This window comes from Hesperophylax consimilis, chromosome 1, assembly GCF_061612785.1.
Source record: "Hesperophylax consimilis isolate HC1 chromosome 1, BYU_Hcon_1.0, whole genome shotgun sequence".
Classification (NCBI taxonomy): Eukaryota; Metazoa; Arthropoda; class Insecta; order Trichoptera; family Limnephilidae; genus Hesperophylax; species Hesperophylax consimilis.
In genome coordinates this window covers 17,373,864-17,395,294 of record NC_142836.1, presented here as the reverse complement: position 1 = coordinate 17,395,294, position 21,431 = coordinate 17,373,864, and the positions used below count along the sequence as shown (strand labels likewise).

Below are 21,431 nucleotides of genomic sequence, written 5' to 3'. Positions count from 1 at the left end.
GCTACAAATATGCTACATGTGATTTTAATGATTTTTGATTAATGATTTTAAAAGAATACATTTTGAAATAACACAAATTAGTAAAAAAATTCTGTTTTGCTGTTCATCTTGAAATTCTTCGTATTTATTATTCTGCTAATCCACACCATGAACCTTTGCATCAATCTGAAAAATGTATTTACTGAAACAGTAAAAACTCTCGAATTGTTAACTCAGGCGTCGTGAAATTTTCGCAGCTGTTTTTCTCCGGAGTGTCTAAGTTAACCCAAATTCATTTTCATCATGAGCTTCAAAGCTATTAAAATTACATTAAATTTTCAAAATATTAAACTGAAAAATTGTTAATAATATTATTCGATTGGAAAGTAAATTAGGAAATATTATGAACCTCGGGTGAAGCCGGGTGGTAAAACTAGTAACAAATAAAATTAACCGATAAGTTGATAATAAAAGCAAATGGGCAAGTGAAGTCAACATTAGGTTCCTACTTTAAACTAAAATGGACGAAGGTGTGGCGATCGTACGCTTAGATACCTAATAAAGAAACGAAAACATCCCGAATAATATTTATAAATACAAGCACAAACGATTCACATAAAATTTCATACATTTCCAGGGAACTTTGCAACTTTGTATCAAATCGCACAATATGCCGTTGTTATTTGACTACATTCCAATAGTTTTGTGTGCTTCTGTTTCGAATTTCGCCTCCCATGTTGCTTATTTATCTTATTAGGCAGTAAGACCAAATAAGATTTCGCAATAAGCGTGACCACCGCTGCGACTTAACTTCTTGGATATTATGTTATTTATTTTTGCCATTCCAATCCAAATCACAATGGGATCCATAAAGTAGTTGGCGTGTCTTTATTAGTCGCAAATAATTTGTAACACAACACGGGATCGAGCTGAATAATCACAATGCCGTAAAACGATCAAACACTATTTATAAATAGGTATACAGGTGTATTGGTTTCTTCAGATTGATTGTAAGATCGACTCAGTATACTTATTATATTTCCTGTATTAGTGTCGTGGTGGGTAGAGAATACGAGAATATAAAAATGTTAACAGAAACCATATATATAGAAATAGAGCAAAAGCATAGACATTCAAATTGATAGGCCAGGCATTTTGGGAAAGGGGAACAATCTGAGTTGCGAGGAAAGCGGGAGGAAACACGATCGTCTCCCTTTCTGAGGCTTATCAATAAATGAATCTGACAAAAAAAAATCTGAAAATGTGTTCACTATTTACTATTCCTTTTTACAATGGTGCGCAAATTGCTTGGTGCGTAAAAAACGAAACTACAAATCTTTTGTTTTCAAAATTGAATATTTTGTTACACTATTCAGTTAGACTTGTTAACAAATGTGTTATAATTTACCGACCTCACTTATTTTCAGCTTCGTTACGCCAGGCGGTTCGTTTAAAAACTAACATTCCGATCCTTCTCACAATATACTGCGCTGCAAACCTTTGCCTTGCTTTAGCGAACTTTGTTTTTGTGCGCATCTCCGGTGATCAATGTACTGATGTCGTTCCATACATTCACGAACCCTCCTGATGCCAAAAATATGGTCAAGTGGTTTGCTTTCAGCTCATCGAAATGATACCCAGATTTAGTGTTAGGAAAAGTCTATGAATTTGGTTGTCTATGAGTAAGAAGTAATAAATTAAACACAAGTAAATGTAAAACACCAAACAGTATGATAACGAATTAAAACTAATACAATATGTAACCCTTAAATATAATACGAATAACACACTTATTGTCACAATTATTTGGAAGGGTAATGTCACAGATTATAATAGATAATACAAGCATTTTAAAGCCATTGAAATGACGTCGAGGTGCCTACCAAAAATATCAATAACGTACCTGTATTGTAATTTTAATAACTATTCGATGTGTATATCGATGAAGTAATTATTTCAAAAATCTCTATTTTTGTTCCTTTTTAGTACTTTAGATACGTGAATATAATGCATAAATAATAGCAGTTTAGCCAATTATTAATAATCTTTAAATTGTAGTATTTTATTTAGTCATTGCTCTGTTCAAATTCACCAAGCACTGTAATGCGTAGATTTACGAAAACTGGCTCAATAAAATGTTATTTGAAAGACATTCCTACTGTAAACATAATATCATCTGATTCTCCAAAGAAAAAAACCCAATAATTTGCAATCTCAGTACTACAAAACTAACATTTTTTCAGCAATGAAGAAATGAAAAATCTCTGGCTCTAGCCATGCAAGTCTCACTCACAAGAATGGATGGGCGCAGATGTGCATTTATTTTATTAGTTCAATTTTAAAGACATAATATATAAACGAGATCTGCCAGCATCTGGAGAGCGGAGAGCAGAGGAGAGGAGGCTGTCTGGCGTGGGCCTAAGAGGTTACCATTATTCCCTTTCTTCTCGTAATGTTTCCTCCGATTATCGCCAACAATGTTTACGTGTGGGCACCGAGATGACATTATTACGTATTAAGCTGCCGTGAGTGGCAAACTTATGAGGACTCGTAAATTATTTTAATGTTAATAGAGACCTTTTTATCGTAGAGCCTGTACAACAGAACGCATGGAGTAATATTATCATTGAATGTAGTCATGAAGTATTTTAATCAAATAGCCGAGTATTATAGTGTAAAATTGATGCATTTTTGAGATTATATGAAGAAGGTTTGTACTACAATAGCTCAGAGTGCTTACAGAAGGTGGTAATCATCATAATACTCATATTCTACATGCATTACGTAGCGAAGTATGTACAAGAATCAACAATGTGTAAAATAAATTGAATATAATATTAATGTATCTATGAAAATAATTGTAAGAATTTGTAGTTTGTGATATACCATATCGATTATTATCATACGCTAGTAATGATTTAGATTTCTTAAAAAAGCATAAATACTTTAAAATGGCGTAATGCAATTTTCAATAACAAATGTGTGGCTGAGGTTATTTTCTTAGGATGTTCCCATGAGTTGTGATAGCACACAAGTGGTCATTGTTATTTATGTATTCTTCTTCTTCTTTCTTATGGTGGGGGGTCAGAGGGGGACATCGAGGTCTGCGAGCCAGTCTAGGACCTCAAGGGTTTATATGTGTATCTATACAATTATAAAACGCCTACAGTTGAACGGAATAAAATTCACAATGGTCCATCATTTGGTGTGGTAATTCTTAATCAATCTAAAAAACATTTCATTATTATTACGAAGCGTTTCAATATGTAGTGATCTCATTGTTTCTATGTTCTGCGTCAAATAAACAAGAATTTACTCGTATGTCGAAAACACAGTCCCAGTAACATGAGTCCTATTTGTAAAATAAATTTGTTTTTGAAATCATCAATTTAAAAAATATATATAATCAGGGCTTTTTTTTAAAAAAAAAAGGTGCCGGAACTCACTTCATGTCAATCTTTTTACTAAATAAAATTATATTCAAATGTCACTTAAATGAAATTTAAAGGAGCTATGCCACGAAGCGAACAAAAAAAGGTTGATTTTTACGATATTTATTTTTTTATTTTAGTGAAGACTAAGCTACAGAAACAATAAAATACATACATTATATTTGAAATATATTTTACAAATAATACTAAATTTAAAATATAATTGTAAATACATATGTAATGTATTTATTTATGAACTTGAATAAAAGTTTAGAGTGATTTCCAAAGTTTTTTCCAATTCTCGTCTGATACATCATCTCGATTCCTTTTCTTAGTGTTAGAGTCTAAGGCCGAATGTCTTCCTTTAAGTAACCACCTATCAACATATTTTGAAGGATCGAAAAGTGTCAAGGGTGGTCCCACGAGTTTGATGAACAAGAGTGCCGAAACTGTTTTAGTGTTTAACGAAGCTCTTGTTGGGGTAATAATAAGATTCATTTGCGAAAACCCCCGTTCACATTCACTTGAAGAAATGGGAATAGAATTCAGAGCATATACCAAACGCAAGAGTTTTTCAGAATATGTCTTTTCGAGAATGTATTCGCGAAATCCACGAATCATTTCTCGTTCATCTAGTTGTAGCCTGATCGAAATGTTTCTAATTTCCATCTCTCCAAATGTCAACCGATTATCAATGTCTTCAGGCCAATATTTTTGGTCAAGTACGCGAGCCCAAAGTGCAAACTCGACATCTTTATTATCTAGCAGCCTTTTTTCAATCGACGTTTTCAACGTGGAATAAAATATTTTCGGATCAATAGGAGGATCATTTTTAGAAACTTTTTCGTGAAGTAAAACTCCACGAAAATGCAGATTGCTTATAGCAGCTGCAGCACATTTATAATAGGGTCCAAAATTCTGTTTTCTTTCTTCAAAAACTTGAACGAGTTCATTTATTTTTCGATTTGCAATGTAAAGGTTCACATTGCGATTTTGTAGATCCAAACTAAGTTCCGACAATTCTTGGAGAGCGTCGCACATCAATGCTAGATCCAATAAAAATGCTGTTGATGTTATTTTGTTCTTTAAGCCACTGTAAGTACACTTGTCATTTTTATCTCTTGTAGGGTCATTCATCGCTTCTTCAAAATGACGCACAAGGGATTCATAATTATTCCACACAGCCGAAACTGAACGAAAACTAGATGCCACCCAACGGGTACTTAAAACTCTTCCGATTTTCAGTACCTCAACGCCTAGTGATTCTGCACATAAATGCAACTCTCTATTATTTTTCGGCGACGCATGGTATAAAACATAAAGTTTATCAATAAATGATTTGAATCTATTGATCCCTGAAATTTTCTTTACAACATCACTTACTGATAATTCTAACCTGTGATTAGCACAATGCCAAACTATAATTGAAGGAAATTTTTCTGTCAGCAATTTTTTCACTCCATTTTTAGAACCTAACATCACAGCAGCGCCGTCGCATGCAACCGAAACTAAATATTTTTTAAATATTCTTCTGTCATCCCATATAAATCAAGAGATTGGAGTAATGATTCAAATATTCCTTTTGCCGTTACGTCTTTAAGTTCAATCAAATCCAAAAACAAATTAATTGGTGAATTCATTCCAACACTTTCGACACAGCATCGAACATACACAATGAGGGTGGTTTTTTGGCTTATGGTGGTAGACTCATCAATTATCAAAGAAATTATATTTTTCGACTGAACAATTTCTTTGAAAACATTTTTTCTCATTTCATCACATATATGATTTACAATGTTGATACATGCGTTAGTGGAATGGAGAATATGACCCATTTCGATCCCATTTAGTTCTTGGAGATTAATTTCACTTTCAAACATATTGAATGATTGATTTTCCTTAGCTACTTTATATGCAGTTCGAAAAATGTTTGCTGTTATTACTTTTTCGCGAGATAACGATTTTAAAAAAGTATTTTCAATCCGCTTATTTTTGGCTTCAGAAATGATTTTTAACGCTGCTTTGTGTGCAATAGATCCTCTGTGATCGAAATTTTTTTTTCGAAGTGACCCCAATTGTAGCTTCCTCTCTTTCCCAGAATACGTAATTTCATTATTGGCCCATTCTTTGGATATTTTCATTCCCATTGTCGTTTCAGTTCCAAGAGTTCCAACGTTTCTGCAAATTGTGCAGCCAAGTTTCATTTTGTGTACGTTCAACCATTCGTTTTTTGAGCAAAAATCGTTTTTTTGATCTAATGACCAGCAGTCTGGCCAATCGTTTTGAGTTCGACCTTGATCCCCGAGATCAGCTCGAGATGATTCAGGAACATCTACATGTACCGATATTTCCATATCTTCTGTCATCGTTTCTGTTACTGTTTTGAGCTTTTTATTTACGGAATCGGCGCCGCTGCCGGTGGTTGAGAAGTAACAGGAAATTTTTTTCATATTTAAACTTGGAGTTGCACTAAATAATATATAAAACAACACGTAATCGTAACACAAACTGACTAAACAAACGTAAATAAAAATATACGCAGATGCCGCCATGCGATAAACGTCAAACCATAAATAAATGCGTCAAACTGTCAAAATCATAATACGCAAAGACATACGTATGAAGCTAGTTACATACGCAGGTTTGCTATTTAAACTATACGGTTACTTCACTATTATCATTTTAACGAATTATTATTGTAATTACTTAAGGCGCAAATATTTTTTCGTTTAATTAATTTTTAAATAAAACCGTGAAAAAAGGTGCCGGAACGCCGTTCCACCGCGTTAAATGGAAAAAAAAGCACTAATACTAGGCGTTATACTTTCTGTACCTAGGTACAATACTTTATTGAGTTTATAGCCAATTATTTTAGAATAAAACGGTATTTTCTTCAGTATAACGAACTGGAAAAGGACATGGTTATGTCAGATATAAGTGATAGTTTTGCTGATTATTTATAAAAATAAGCTGATTTTTTGTTGTTATCTCTATTCATTAGTTTTTGCCGCTTCTGTACACAGATTTTTAAATTTGACGAATATACCTCCAGTTTTTGCGAATCGTGGCAGGCCGAATCGAGAGACTGGTTGAGGGAGACCTTACGACCACTCCAGCAGGACTCTCTCTACCCACAGCCTTGCACCGCAGTGGGAGGAATGGGTTTACAAGTCCCCCACTCCTGGACACATTTACCCCAAGATTGTTACCATCCCTCATACCTTTTTCCTTCCAAAAATTTTCTCTCCTTCCATTCCTTAAAGACCCTCCATATAGCATTCCCAAAGATGACATACGTAGTGAGGGAAAAAATTTAAATGTGAAAAAGGACTGAAATCCCATTTAAAGTTAACTTCCATCCGTTAAATCCAACTTTTCCTATAACGACCGTCGTTTTCTGAAAAATGTTTTTTCGCTAAATGAATTACCTTTGAAAAAACAATTTTTGCTAAAACAAGTAAATAACATTGCTTGTGAAATATGGGGATCGTTATCATTTTTATTTAATATCCAGCAATAACAGTTCTGGTTTCTTTATTACTACACTTAATTGGCCTTATCGGCCAAGTTAATCATTCACACGCGATTTATCTGGCCGTATAAATCAGCCATTTAAGTATTTGACACTTGGCGGTGGTCACGAAGGATTATCGCTCCACATCAGGACGCCCACCAGGGCAGCAGGCGGCAGCAAGCTCGCCTTGCCACTGATTGTTCGGTTGCGACCTCTCCCTCTATCTCGATAACGACGTATATAACAGATGGAGAGGTTGTTGCGGAGCTTTAGGCGGCAGGACCCTACACGTATTATACGTGAAGCCTGGAAATCCGATACGAAAGAGAGTATCCTTTATTGAGGCTGTTATTTGAGGACAAGCGCTCCTTGTTTAATTTAGAATATTGATATCACAGGTTTCCTTCAACGAGGCTGACCCATGACTTCATTTGGAGGTCTACAGTCTACATGGGAGGGCAGCTTATAAAATGAATAATATAATTAATGTGAGTAAGTTTTGAAGACCTCCATGGCAGAGGATTACCCCCGTGACTTTTTCACCATTTCACATTTAAAAAAGGAACAAAATTGCATCCTTTGATCATAAATAATTGTTAAATGGTATTTATATTGCGAAATATGTGGGTAGGTACGTATTAATTCCAGTGGCGTGCATGTGCAGTGAAATTCTAAAAATTTTTCCAGAAAATTGTATTTGATGTATTCTTGTCACAGAAAACATAAATTTATATGTAGGTAGATATGGGTATGTCAAATTACCGGAAAAATTTACAGTTTCAGAAAATAATACTGCTGGTAGGTACACTTTTTGATTTACATATTAATGTTATGTCACAGGTACGTGGCTAAGGACGGGTTGTTTCGGAGAATCTGAACAATTCATCAAATTTCAACGTTCATTTTCAAGTTCTGTGAAAGATTTTTTCAAGTTCTGTTTTTATTTCAGTTTTGTCGAGCAACTAGCCTACAATGATATAAAAACAGAACTTGAATAAGTCTTTCACAGAACCCGAAAATGAACGTTGAAATTTGATGAATTGTTCAAATTCTCCGAAACAACCCGTCCTAAGTAATAAGAATCTGCACGGAGAAAAATAAACATTTCTAATTTATTAAGAATCTCTTCAAATTATTGGTAATTCCAGTTTAAAACGGATTGAAAGTTTTCAGAATGAATTAACAGGTTTCTTGATAAACTTTTAGTATATTTAGAATACATTCTCATGATGTCGGAGAACGTGTTTGTGAACATCCGAATATTTTTGCATTACAACGAAAATTCCTTTTACCGTAATGATATTTTATCAAGGCGATTTGCCTGATAATATAAAGATTCTTAAAAAATCTTACGTTTATAAGATGTGTAATTTAGAATGCCTGTACTGATTTCAGACGTTTAATTATTAGAATATTGTTGAAAATGCGTATTTTACTGATACAATTTTGTAAGTTAAATAAAATCAAAAACTAATGGAAAAGTTTAAATTTTATAGTATTTTTATTACACGCATGCCAGCTACATCTTTTTCAAAGGGCTTTAATGTTGATTTCAACAACAACAACAAAAAGTGGGTTCTTCAAAAAAAAAAACAAAACAATAATTATTTATTAGATAGGCACCTACCCAAAATAGATCCAATGCCCAAAATATTGTTTTAGATAGAACTTAAGATAATATATATAATATTTAATACCTTTGTTAATCTTACAAAAAAAATGTTTTTTGTTAAAAACTCTTTATTTTCAGTTTTCTAGAAAAGTACATAATGAAATGTGGAATGTGCATCTTATAAATACAAAGCATGTTAGGAAAACACAAGCAATATTTGGCTTTTTTATATTATATTCGCCTGATTGAACGAAGGCATATAAAGTACCTATTTAGGGTATTTATTTTTTACAATCTGTACTTGGCGGCACGCAGCAGAGGGTACTTGTCCCCAGAGCAGAGGCCGCGGAAGTCATCGAGGGACAGATCGTGGATGGCGATACCGCCGAGAGCCTTGGCCCTGAAAACAAAAATAAGTCAATTGATTAAATTAAATATATAATTCAGCTACTTTTGTAATCTTAAGGTATACTCCACACTCTCGGTGAGACAGGCAAGGCGAATTAAGTGCGTCTGTTTCATGTGCGCTCGAGTCCCCATCGTGTAGTTTCCCCGAGACAGGTGCCGTCAAAAATATAACTATTTTTTTTTAAATTACACTTTATATTTAACAATTTTATCGTTTTAAACAAAACGTATTTGGCCGTTAAAAAATCATGTTTTAACTATCTCAATTTTTTATATGTAGAATAGCTAAAGTAAGCTTAGTATAGAGTATTATTGAACCAATTTTGACTTGATAAACCAAGATATTTTTCCGCTATTTTTTCACGCGTATTCAAAAAAAAAAATATTTAAGAAAATAGTCCGATTAAACAGTTGTTTCAAAAAAATTGCGTTGTTTTCAAGCGAAAATGGTTGGGAAAGAAAAAGGGTAGGAACGAAGATAAGATGAGGTAGAATCAAAGTGTAATATTAGGAAAGTTTGATCAGCCCAGACTTAATCCATACCATTAAAACAGGATAAAACTTCTATTCAACTTATGACACTAAATAATTAGTTTGTAATTTATCGATTTCAATAAGGACTGCGGGCAACATATTCCAGATCGCTCGCCAACCCTAAAGGATCCAAAACTTTAATCCGTAAAAGTTAAAATTTAGGGGCATAAAATACCTTATATATCCGGCCTTGTTTCCTGCGGTATCGGGGTCTTCGTACGAAACCCAAATGCCTCCCTCCTCATTATCATCGGGCACGCGGAAGGCGTAAGTTCCTGCAAGCCAAACATACATTCATGATTAACCTATATATTTATCAGTTTATACAAAAAACAGAAGACAAAATGGCAATTCGGTTCTTTTGCGTATTAGCAAATACGAATGAATTGCTGAGTGCTTCATTTTCGTGTTGTACATATTTATTTTATTTTCTTCCAGAAGTTATTTTTTACTGCGACATGTATTTGATGCTGCTGTGGGATTAATAAAACAGAATTTCTGTAGTATAAATTAACTTATTTAAAAAGTTACAAATAATTGTTGGTGACATCTTAATGTGTCAGTAGAATCTAATTAAAAACCAGCTTAAAGTAGGTCGAAAAGAATTAAATCAAATAATAGAGATAAGAGTTTTCAAAGCAAGTTCACAATATACTTGCAGGTTGCAGGTAAACCTTTCTGTGAATTAAATTCAGTTTCAATTTCAATTCTTTCAATTTCAGCGTATCAGACAATAATGACAACGTATCCATTCCAATGCAACAAAATACAAAATTTAAACAAAAATCACTGCATTCGTTAGTAATTTAAAAAATATTTATAATATAATTTTCTCAGACATGACAGTTTTACAGAAGCATACCTACTGTTTTAGTAAACATTACAAATTCTGCACACGTAAAAGTTATTATAAGCATTTAATATCAACAGAAAACACAGCAAAGCTTAATTTTTTTTAAATATTTCAGTGCTGAAGTGCAAAGCAAGCAGATGATATGCGTACCGAATTTTTTGCTTAATTCGTCGTCGTGTTGTAAAGAAGTATCTTCTGAAATAAGCATACACACGAATCGTTTGAAACTCAAGCCACTTTAAAAAATAAATGCCTAATACTATGAACTAAACCCAAAACCAATATTTCATTACAACGTATTTACTGGATAACTTGTGCATTATTGATATATTATTAGGTTAAATTTATAAACTGAGGGTGAGAAATTAAAAATACAAATTTGATAGAAAATTAAAATACCGTATCTCTTGCTGGGGTCAGTAACCTTCCTCAGATGGGTGTGGATTCCCTTCTGGTTGTTGGGGTTGCTCAGCTTAGTGCAGACTTCGGCGTAGCTCAATATGCCAGCTTCCTTGGTGTATGGACCTAAGGAAAGAACAATATTTGTTAATTTCCAAAAAAGTCCGGTGTGATGTTTCGCATTGAGTCATTGAGTGTTCCGCATTGAAAATCTGGAACTGCAAAACACTCTCACAAATGATAGGGCTTAATGATCAGAATGAACGATTTGAATAAATTCATATAATATTGTGGGTGTATTACCTTCAGGTGCTGGTCCATCAACGGTTAGCGGAGGAACACCGGAAATGGCGCTGTCAGAGGTCATCTTCCACGTCCTAGCGTACGTGGACATTCCCAAGACAATCTTGTTTCCGGGCAGTCCATTCTTCAACCACCACTGAACCAAGGAATTGACGTTGTGCTGAGAGTTCCTTTCGAGAAGGTCATACAGCGGAGCTGTGTAATCAGCTTCTTTGGGATTACGCTCTGGGGTCTGGTAGTCGAACCCATCCAAGACCACGAAGTCCAAAGAGTTCATGATGGCGTGGGTATCGAAGAACACTAGGGAAGAAGATAGACGAATTATTTTTAGGTAATTGAATGAGTTTTGGAAATTATCCTACAATGAAGCCTGGAAGAAGAAAACTATTCAAATTAAACATAAAAGTCTGAAACAATTGGTTACTTGCATTAACTTCATACAATCATAAGTAGCGAAACACAGAACGCGGAGCATGAAGATTTACATTGGAGATATTATTTATGATGCTTTAAATTCGCATGACGATATCAATTATACTACACGTTATGTTTTTAAAGGAATATAAAGACAGGAAATGCTGAAATTATCGCTCTAATCATCTCAGTTTCATTCATTTTTTTCTTTGAAAAAGTAATCGTAAGTTTAAATTATAAAAAAGCAAATACAAAATATTGGAAAAAAATATTTGCAAGATTGTATTGTTAATTCTGAATTTGAAATATGATATCGGTAAATATGACGCTTAATAAATAGGTCCCAATGATCAAAAGGTTTAAGACACCTGTCCCAGTATGAGAAGAGATTCTGAGTTTAATTCCTAGTTGTGGCCGTTGTCTTTTTATTTTTCTGTGTTTTCTTCTGTTTCGTGTTTCATTTAAATTTATTAGTATTGTCTTCTTCTTCAATAAAAATAATTTGAATAAGGGTCAAAAGTTTAACTTACGCGAGCTGTTAACATTGGGAAGGACTGAAGCAGTGAGCAGGAAGTTGTCGGGGCGAAGGGCATTCTTTGTCTCTTGGACGAGCTTGGAAAATCCGGCCTTATGTTCCTCGGCTTTCTCATCCACAACGCTATCTCCAGAGAACACTTTTTTGAATCCATGCCAGAATGAACCTACAAGAAAAATATTTATCTATAATTTTCATGATTTATCGTCTGAAATATTACTAAATTAAAGGAGGTTGAAAAACTACTAAGCAAATTACCATAAGTACCATACCAAGAAGAAAAAGATTATTCAGATATAACATAAATAATAACTGATTCATTTCACATTATTTTGCGAGAAAATGGATTGTAAAATACTGTGATACTTACCTATACATGCATTTAGCCGAGTACGTTGTCCATTACAAACAATACTAAAGACGAAAGAGAAACAATGCTAATTAAAACTGCACGTCTGCGGTGAGGTAAATGAGTCATCAGCCACAAAGATGTAATTTTATCATTCGAGAAGTCCTTGAGTTTGTGTAATGTTAAAATTAGCAGTATATAGACCAGCGTCAATCGCTTTTTCAGTCTAAAATTGATGATGAATTGTATTATTGTAATTTTTTTAAATACCCATCACCATTTTAGATAAAAATTCGATCGACAATGTTACCTATCTTACCTAGAGCTCCGCGGATCTTCTTTGGCTTGTTCTTGGGCCATTCCCAGGCCAGGTCGAGACCATCAAAACCGTAGTTCTTCAGGATAACCACTGCAGAGTTGATAAAGGAGGTCCTGGCTTCAGGAGTCTCGACCTAAAATAATAGATTTGTGTAAATAAGAGAATTTTACTAAAAATATTTCGCAATAAAAATAGTTAATGAATAGATAATAAGAAAAATATACACAAAACGAATTGAGAGACGGTACAATGAAGGTTTATTGACTACGAAACTAGGTCGTGGAAATTCAATGACGTTACTAAAAACCGTTAGCATTTTATTAACGCTCTTTTTACTTAGAAAACCAAACAGTGTTCCTATAGATCTTGGAGTTGTGTGTACCATTTTGTAAGTTCCAAGGTTTAAAACGCAGGGTCATATATTTTCAATTGCGTCGTGAATATACTAAACATATGTAATGCAAGCACCGTTTATCTTCAATATCTGAGTTCTTTCATAGTGTTTTATGACCTAAAATCAAAATAAGTGAAGAAAACTTACAAAAATAAATAGTACGAAAACTTAAAAAACCACAAGTGTCTGGAAATCTAGTTGAATACATTTTCTAGATCGCGCACGAAACCTAACTTAACTTGAACTAATTGTTTATAAATGTTTCAAAGTAACATCTTACCAAGGTCATATACTTCTCCTTATCAGCTGAATCGGCATCTCCGCCCACGGACAACAGAACCTTCAGGGCTGGGAACTTTCTCTTCAGCTGGGTGATGATTCTGTAGTTGGCGTGACCCTTGTCCAGATCCAGGTTCTCGTTAAGCGAAACCAGCTTGTGGCTGTCAGCTGCGATACCGGCGTAGCCGTACACCAAGTGAGAGCAGAAAGACAGGGCGGGGTCCAGATCGGATGGCAGCATCTTGGCTTGGGCTAAACAATAGTTTGATTAAATGATGACATATTAAATGGGCTGAAAACTTTAAAAAAAAAACAAAACTAGAAAAAATTGAGACAGGCCTATGTCCAAAACTAGAAGGTAGAAGGTTAATAAAGAAGAAGAAGTGTAGGACAGTACACTAAAGATTTAATTGATCGCATGAACTCAAATAATTATTCACCCAAAATAATTTTACATAATTTACAACAAATAAAGTAATTATTTCATTTAATTTTAAAACAAAAGGTGTATAATTATTTTATTATAAGGTGTACCATCATAATAAAACTAGCCTTGTGTGTATGAGGGGTGTTTAATTTTTAAGTAATATGCCAAAGTATTCAGTTTATATTTTCTGTGTGTTTTTTAACGTGAATGTTAAAACCATTTTTGTTATTTATATTTCTGATAGTAAATTTTTAAAAATTACTCCAAAATATTTATAGTTGAATTACTAAATTGTTATTTTACATTTTTTTGAATTGGGAGTATTTATTAAAAAATTTAATCTTTTAAAAAAATCAATATAATATAATTTCCGAAATTCCACATGGTCACTACATACAAATCTATACATTCATTAGGACTGCATCAATCATTTTGCCCTAAGCAGGTTTTCCCCAGTGTTTTTAAACAATTGAATAATCTAAGAATAATAGTCGTTATATTCACAAACAAGTGTGTAACAGATGTAAGATTAGGTGCTGTAATTTTATGAGGCGCATATACTGGAAATTTATGGCCATGGTTTCATAAGAACGGAGATATAACATTATAAAACAAAAATATTGTTGTTTATCGTAATGATTCTGTTTTTCTAAGAATTACTATCGAATGCTTTGAATTAATGGGCAATTCGCCATACTGTTAACTACCAATTTGAGAAGAAATCATTACCTAGTCACACTCTTCCATTACACAGAATGCTGATTTCTCAAAATAAGCTTAACAGACGTTAACATTACTATAATAAATGATTTTTCAAATTGAAGATATGAATGGTAATTGTAATGCTGACATATAAAACGTTTATTTAGTATTCAAAGCAAGTACTTTTGTCGCACGAAGTCATTCAATAAGGATAATTTCCTTGTCCCAGTCCATGAAGTGGTACGTGTTGTTGGTCATAACTTAAACGAGACGATTGCGCATTACGTAGTATGTTTTTGTACAAAGGTAGTTACCATGCATTTTCAACATTCCAACAAACATCCCGCAATGGTACACTGGTAAGTATTGCAGTTCCGGTCACGCAATTATAATCCTTGACTAAAGTTAATAGTCACAAGCAGTAACCAATAAAATAAACATCTCGTGTGGAATGAAAGCCACATCTTGAAATAAATAAAACACGAATAAATATATTATACTAAAACGAAGTATTGTATTTCCTCTATCCTATTATTATTAGTATTATCCTCTCCTGGACACAAACATCAAATCTATCAAGAGAGTGTAATATTATACGTTGTAATAAAATTGATGGAGCTTTAAAAAAATTGTGGATTTTTACAATATTTACTTGTAATCCAGTAAAATTGTTGAGTTGGTACCACTTTCTGAAATATTTACCTAGCTAGATCACATGACCATCTGATTTCACATTAAAAGGTGATTTCATGCGGTCAACCCAATGGTCTTATTGATGTTTGTCTACCAAATAATCATTTAAGCTGATTGAAGAGATTCGTATATTAGAATCGGCAAACAAATTAGGCTAGTGACCTTAACGCTCGGGCGATGATGGCATCTCTATTATTTTAAAAACAGAGGATTGTAAATTATAATTTTCTTCACGAGTGCGTGAAAAGATTTTGTTTCCAAAGTACACACTCGTCTGAATCGCTCATTATGTTATTATGTATGTGCTAAGTGGCAAACATCTATTATTGTTTCCCAGAAATACTGAGAACGGCAAATATTACACTATACCAAGAGAGAAGAGAGAACTCAAGAGTGCTAAAAAAACATGCCACAAAGAAATTGCGTAGGTACCTAGCGTCAAATAATTCAGCTGAGAATTTAAAAAACGAACATTTCATTATTTTTGCTAAACCTGAATTATGATGATATTGAATGTCTCCGAGGGAATATATTATACAAATAAATAACATAATAGGCGATAAGGAATTATTATGCATAATATTGTGCTTTTATATATATTTTCAATTTCACTTATATCCGTGAATTGTCAAAAATAATGTAAATAACAATGATTTGAAGGGCATATTTCCAAGCTTCATATCTTTAACATAGAAATGACGTAAGCTGAAACGTAAGTGTTAGTTCATATTTTCTTAAATCTAAATAATTGACATCCTTAACTTCTCCAATGAATTATCGGGTTCATTATTATTATCAGTACCTGCCTGCCTAACATGGTGACAACATTTAATAACTTTATTTTTCAGTAGGTATCAAGATTTGAATACTGTCATTAACACGGTACGAAAGTAGATATTTATATAATATCACAATACCTGAATACATAATGTATACAAATGACTTGAGCATTACGACCTAAACATTGAGCAGCAACAAGGCTAGGGACACTAACAAGGTACTACCTTAACCTTCAATGAATTAAATTTCAACCGAAGGTCAATATAATTTGTTACAACTTTAAAATAAACCGTGTGTTTTGTTGAAATATTTTTTTAGGTTTTTTTTTTAAAACAATTTTAATATATGTGAATAAAACAATATAACTTTATTTTGACCGACCGTTTGGAACAACCATCCCTTCCTCGGGGCAAAATATATATATACTAAATTATCATGTGAATAACATTACAAAATTATTTTATATTATTGTAGAAAGCAATCACTTTGTGGTTTGACATATTTAATAAAATAAAATACTTTTTTGTTTTAAAACCACGATATTTATTAATTTAAGAACCGACCGGTTTCGCTTAACTTAAGCATCATCAGGGTACAAATTAATACTGTACAAATTAATAATGATGATGCTTAAGTAAAGCGAAACCGGTCGGTTCTTAAATTAATAAATATCGTGGTTTTAAAACAAAAAAGTATTTTATTTTATTAAAATTATTTTAATTGATAGATACATTTGATAGTATAAATGAAAGTAACTCATAATTCAATAATTTTAAGTCAAACGCAGTTATCTTTTTTATGTATTTTAAATTTTTTCATTTACCTTAAATGATAACATTTAAAATACCAAGTAATTAACCTTACATGGAAATAAATCTGATTCTAAAATAACTCAAAACACGTTCGTTATTTTGCATTGATTTGGTTATTTGAATGCGACTAAATTATCACGACGTAGTTATTAAGACAAAATATTTAGTAAAACGTCATTCTAGTTAAAGGAAATATATCAAATGTTAATTCTCGTAATTCAATCGATTCTTGAAATCGTATTGGGTCAAGCGTTATCTTAGAGGTTGAAGTAAATAAAATACAACAATATTGAGAGTACGTTTCAAGCCACGAGATAACTTTGTGACCCATTTAAATCAGTCTGACCTCAGTGAGGTAATAATGAATTTACATTTATTCAAGAATCAAACATGGTTTGGAAATAAATATTCCCCTGATCTCTTATCACTCGGTGTTATGAAATGGGAGATTTGTTGAAAATATTTAGAAAAATAAAGTCCAAAATGATGTATTTCAAGATATTAAAAAAATTATTGATTCGATTTGGCATAGCTTTGGACGAATGCATCGATCGAAAGAAAGAAAGGAATTATAGCAGCACAATTTTGTAAAACGCCGTAGCTCAGTTAGCTTTGAAGTATCTGCCTCAAAGAAAGAACAGTCCTAGTTTTTAAATTCGGAAAAGAATTGTAAACTAAATTAATTAGATCCGAAAGGAAACCAAAGTCTTTGGATGTATATATAGTCGGTGATAAGAGAGACCGGTCGGTGGCTGAGTTGAAATCGCGTTTGGGTCTCACCCAGGCGTAGTGGGTACAACTCCTCGGCTGGCTAAGTCCTCCATCACAACACGAGCAATATTTTACGCTTACTGTGGTGGTAGTAGGAGATTTTCAAATATTGTCATATTATTCGTAACCCGGGAATATTTTATAAAAAAATAGTAAATAAGATTGAGAAAGAGACGCTTAGATCCTAAGGGGAACTCTTGATGATTTAATATTCGTTGCGGTATAGATTTTATATAAAAAAAAACAGATGAGTAAACATGAAAATATACAAAGACAAAAGTGTGTATTGTTTGGGAGAAGTAAGAAGTGTGAACGAGGACAAGGTGTTTGGTCTTCTATCCCATTTACCTATGGAGAACTGACATAAAATTTAATTTAAAAAGCTATTATCATATTGTGTGATTGTTTTTTGAATGATAACAGTAAATTATTATAATACTGTGGCCTGAAATAAAATGGATTTGTTTCGTTTGATTCGTGTCGAGTTCCTATTTGAGATGTTAAATTATGATGACGCATAGTAAAGATGTAGCGTATTGCGAATGCAAATTTTCATTGTTCCTATTATCTCAATCGTATATCCTTTGTTAAGTCGGTGTCATCGGAGTCAACATTTGCAGTTTTTATAGCAATCGTACGATTAGGTAGGTCTTATACCGAACTTTAATGCTGTATTTTTTCAATATTCGATTGTGTATTCAAAGCAAATAAACGTTTCAAAAAATGTGTAAAAGATATTTAATAATACTGTGCCTACTCGTATCAAGTTTTGCAATTGGTTTTTGCTCTATACATTTTGAAAGATAATTCGCGTTCTCATTATAAATCGGGTTTGTATATACGTAAATAACAAAAAATATTCGGTTAATTTATGTTTGATTTTGCGCAACAATTTTTCAGTATATTAATTATCGTTTGAAAAAACTTTTTACGTCTATTGGATACGCATGAGTTAAATAAAAATATATTATAATAGTACGTTAAATGTATTTCGCAACTGTGATATTAAATATCACAATAATACTTTACCGCGTAGGTACCAACTAAGACAAGTTTCAGAACCTCCAAATAGATTTTGTAATGTAATCCAATAACTAGTTAGTTTATGTTCATTGAATAGCACACATGTGATTTAATGACTTTGGTACAAAAACAGCCTTGATATATATAATACAACGTATGGTTAATGACGAATTTTGTGAGTCAACTTTACGTAAGCGTAGAAAAATCACTAAACGAATAACAAAAACTGAAATTTATTTTTTCTTTATAATCGTTCCGGTGAAAAACCAATCCATAGTTTTACCAGCATTATCTTATTCCGTAAAAATATTTATCTACATTCAGACATTTAGGACGGGTTGTTTCGGAGAATTTGAACAATTCATCAAATTTCAACGTTCATTTTCGTGTTCTGTGAAAGTCTTATTCAAGTTCTGTTATTATATCATTGTAGGCTAGTTGCTTGACAAAACTGAAATAAAAACAGAACTTGAAAAAATCTCTCACAGAACTTAAAAGTGAACGTTGAAATTTGATGAATTGTTCAAATTCTCCGAAACAACCCGTCCTTAATATAGAAGGTGTTAACCATAATTGTATTTTAAAGAAAGTGTAGCAAAAAATTAATATAAATTAATAATTTAGTGAAGACGTGTCCGCGATCTTTGTTTTTTTTCATTCGAGAAGGACGCAGCTTCATCAATTCATCAAAATGGTGTACTACGGCTGAATAAAATAGGTAACAGGGTATCAGAAGATGGTTGGAGGAGTGAGAATGAATAAAGAACATAATAATAACTCACTTTCTCTGACATAGCTCCTGCTATCGTAATAGCAGACGACCTTAGGCGCGGTGGGGTCGGCCAATGAGGACGATACCAGGACGGCAGCCACGACTGCCGCCAAGAACACGAAGAAGTTCGCCATGGTGACGAGGTAGGGATATTTTACCGCCCGCTGCAGACGAGAGCTAGCGAAACACTGACTGAGCAACGACTGAAACACTTCTGATAAACACTCGGCCACTATCAAGGCTCAATTCACACTCTTATAACATTCAGGTCGGGTTGCAAAATTTGTTTTGCCTGACGCTACCGAATTATTTATAACAATAATAGTCGATAAACCAGTTTTTTTGGTCGGTACAGCTTCTGAAAAACGCTGAGCATTCTGCGAAGAGATGAGATAAACGATAGATCAAGGCCTATAATTTTTCGCATTTTCTAGGAATTTCAGCTGATTTTAATTTATAAATACAATAATTAGTATATTGCTACTTTAAACTCATTTTATGCACCCGTTTAATTTTATTGTTTGTAAAATAATGTTAAATAATGTTTATGTCAGTCACACTTACTTATTGAGCTGATTATGAGTATACGATATAAGTTATGTAAATGTACGTGTAACAACCATTTATGGTTGTAAATAAATTAACAAAAAGAAAAGTGATGTTCAATTTTAGTGTTTTTTTGTTCAAAGGGTAAACGGTACGATTGTGTATTCGAATGAGTTTTTCATTCCTGATTCTTATACTTTTCATTGTTAAAATGATAAAATAATTTGAGACATTTACATTTGAAATTGTTTGAAGAAGACGAGAATTTTATAATGTTATTATCTATTAAACTTTTATATGTTGCTTGTCATGCATATCTTCTATAAATAAACATATAATATTTATACATGTTGTGATTACTTTTTACATGATTGAGAAACATAATGTATTTAAATGTGTTTAATATTATTTTTTTATCGTTTTTTTCTAAGGAAGGCAAATTATGCTTGAATTTTTTTACTACAAGATTAATTCGGCCCTGCTTATCATTCGTACCAGCCCACAAGGTCTGAATTGTCACACAAATGATTTGTTTGTTGTTTCTGAGAAACATTTCAAAGCTGGGGAATTACTTGTACGAATAGGTAGTACTGCTTGCGGTTATATTTGTGTTGGGTCACATACATTCATTTGTTAATTAATACATCAAATCTGTAAGAAACTTTTTTTGAAAGAATTGTTTTACTTAAGTACATTTTTTTAATACAACTTACGACGAAATAAATTGTAAATACCTATTTGAAAATATATTATAATAACATACTTTTACGATGTTGATTTCAGTTGATTGACTCGTGCAAATAGATTTAATTTTATAATATTTTGTTATGTTTCAAAACATTTAATTATAAATTAAAAATCAGTTCCAATTAGAATGATTATACATTATAAGTATATATTATATATTATAAGTTAAAGCTAGCTAGCGGATGCTGATTGGCTGATCACCGTGACATCCATTTACGTACAGACTATATCTCTATTCCGAATCCAATCTACATGATTTAATGTATTTAAAAAAAAAAACATATTCAATTATTGTTCATATTAATAGCGAGCCCCACGATAATCACGTAGTACCTTACCTTAATTAGAAGAAGTATTATTATTGAAATATTTTACACATATTATTAAAATATGCCACGTAATTAAATTGTAAAGATATATTTATTTTTAATAAACCTGATTTTCTTATGGAGCATAATCATTATTTCATCAAAAATAATACCTGATTGATACTTCTGGAGAGGCGTTTACCCGATACATTCTAAGAGATTACTTCGAAGCAAAGGAAACCGATTGTCACACTGTGAAGTGAAGACTCCCACTCCGACTCTTGTTTTGTGCATTGCATAAGTAATAATTGTGTACAGTAATTCTCAATTTGGGAAGCGGGTTTGGGTACCGACGCCCCGGGAAACATTTGTTAGATAACTAATGGTTCAATAACTAATAGCTCTGTCGCTGGTCACCCCAAGTGGTTCACTGCGTTTGGTAATTTAACAGGGGTGCCAAGAATCATCGGATGAGTGGGCTCAGGATGCGCCTGCCCACTAGCATGGCGGGCCGGATCGGGGGAGGC

The 21,431-nt window shown here is 32.9% G+C and overlaps 1 protein-coding gene across 2 annotated transcripts; it reads right to left on the bottom strand.

The window, feature by feature from the left end:
* Positions 1-8,017: 8,017 nt before the first annotated feature.
* LOC149426371 (chitinase-like protein EN03) lies at positions 8,018-19,545 on the bottom strand. 2 transcript variants are annotated; one of them, XM_089650898.1, is made up of 8 exons: positions 19,314-19,545; positions 13,325-13,575; positions 12,642-12,783; positions 11,978-12,148; positions 11,034-11,333; positions 10,731-10,856; positions 9,654-9,753; positions 8,018-8,936 (listed from the first exon to the last, which is right to left on the bottom strand). In XM_089650898.1, the coding sequence occupies exons 1-8, from the start codon at positions 19,435-19,437 to the stop codon at positions 8,825-8,827; spliced, it is 1,326 nt and encodes a 441-aa protein (XP_089507024.1). In that variant the 5' UTR covers positions 19,438-19,545; the 3' UTR covers positions 8,018-8,824. The 2 variants fall into 2 exon arrangements, with proteins under 2 accessions (XP_089507024.1, XP_089507032.1); XM_089650906.1 differs by having other exon boundaries at positions 12,651-12,783; positions 19,314-19,544.
* Positions 19,546-21,431: the final 1,886 nt, after the last annotated feature.

What these genes read in the sequence shown, in the direction of transcription:
- LOC149426371 (XM_089650898.1), bottom strand. Translation starts at nt 19,437, where the DNA reads ATGGCGAACTTCTTCGTGTTCTTGGCGGCAGTCGTGGCTGCCGTCCTG. An exon ending in CGGAGCTCTAGGTAAGATAG is followed by an intron (nt 12,149 to 12,641) that starts GTAACATTGTCG and finishes TTTTTCTTGTAG; the next exon opens with GTTCATTCTGGCATGGATTC. An exon ending in TCCCAATGTTAACAGCTCGC is followed by an intron (nt 11,334 to 11,977) that starts GTAAGTTAAACT and finishes CTTCTTCCCTAG; the next exon opens with TGTTCTTCGATACCCACGCC.